Source organism: Nestor notabilis, unplaced genomic scaffold (assembly GCF_000696875.1).
Source record: "Nestor notabilis isolate BGI_N333 unplaced genomic scaffold, ASM69687v1 scaffold20405, whole genome shotgun sequence".
NCBI lineage: Eukaryota > Metazoa > Chordata > Aves > Psittaciformes > Psittacidae > Nestor > Nestor notabilis.
The window spans coordinates 1-318 of record NW_009930005.1 but is presented as its reverse complement, the minus strand read 5'-3'; the positions used below and the strand labels follow the sequence as shown (position 1 = coordinate 318).

The window sequence follows — 318 nt, the reverse complement described above, 5'->3', positions numbered from 1 at the left end:
CTAACCGCCCACCTCCCCCTTGCTCATAGCAGCCGTGACTGTCGGCTGCCCCCACCTGCCGAACGCTGGTGACACCAGACGGCCTGGTTCTTTTTAGAAGGGACACAGGAGAGGACAAAGAAGGACACCACGTTATTTCAAGTAACCTGTATTTAGCCCATATGTCTTTAAACACTCTTGATACAACAGAGAAGTTAATGCCGGTAGTTCGGTACTTACCGAGTCGTGGGTGAGGTATGTGTCACAGTAATCACAGTAAAACCTGGAAAGGGAAAACCCGGTATTTGCGCTGTGAGGACTAAACCCCCAACAACTCCC

The 318-nt window shown here is 50.6% G+C and overlaps 1 protein-coding gene across 1 annotated transcript in view; it reads right to left on the bottom strand.

Annotated features, from left to right (window-relative positions):
* The window catches only part of SNRPC (small nuclear ribonucleoprotein polypeptide C), a gene marked incomplete at its 5' end in the record, with an annotated part of 4,090 nt that extends 3,828 nt beyond the window's left edge, over window positions 1–262 (bottom strand). The window contains one exon of the mRNA XM_010015237.1: window positions 220–262. Coding sequence (XP_010013539.1) covers window positions 220–262 — 43 coding nt within the window. The remainder of the gene's footprint in view (window positions 1–219) is intronic.
* Between the last annotated feature and the right edge of the window lie 56 nt (window positions 263–318).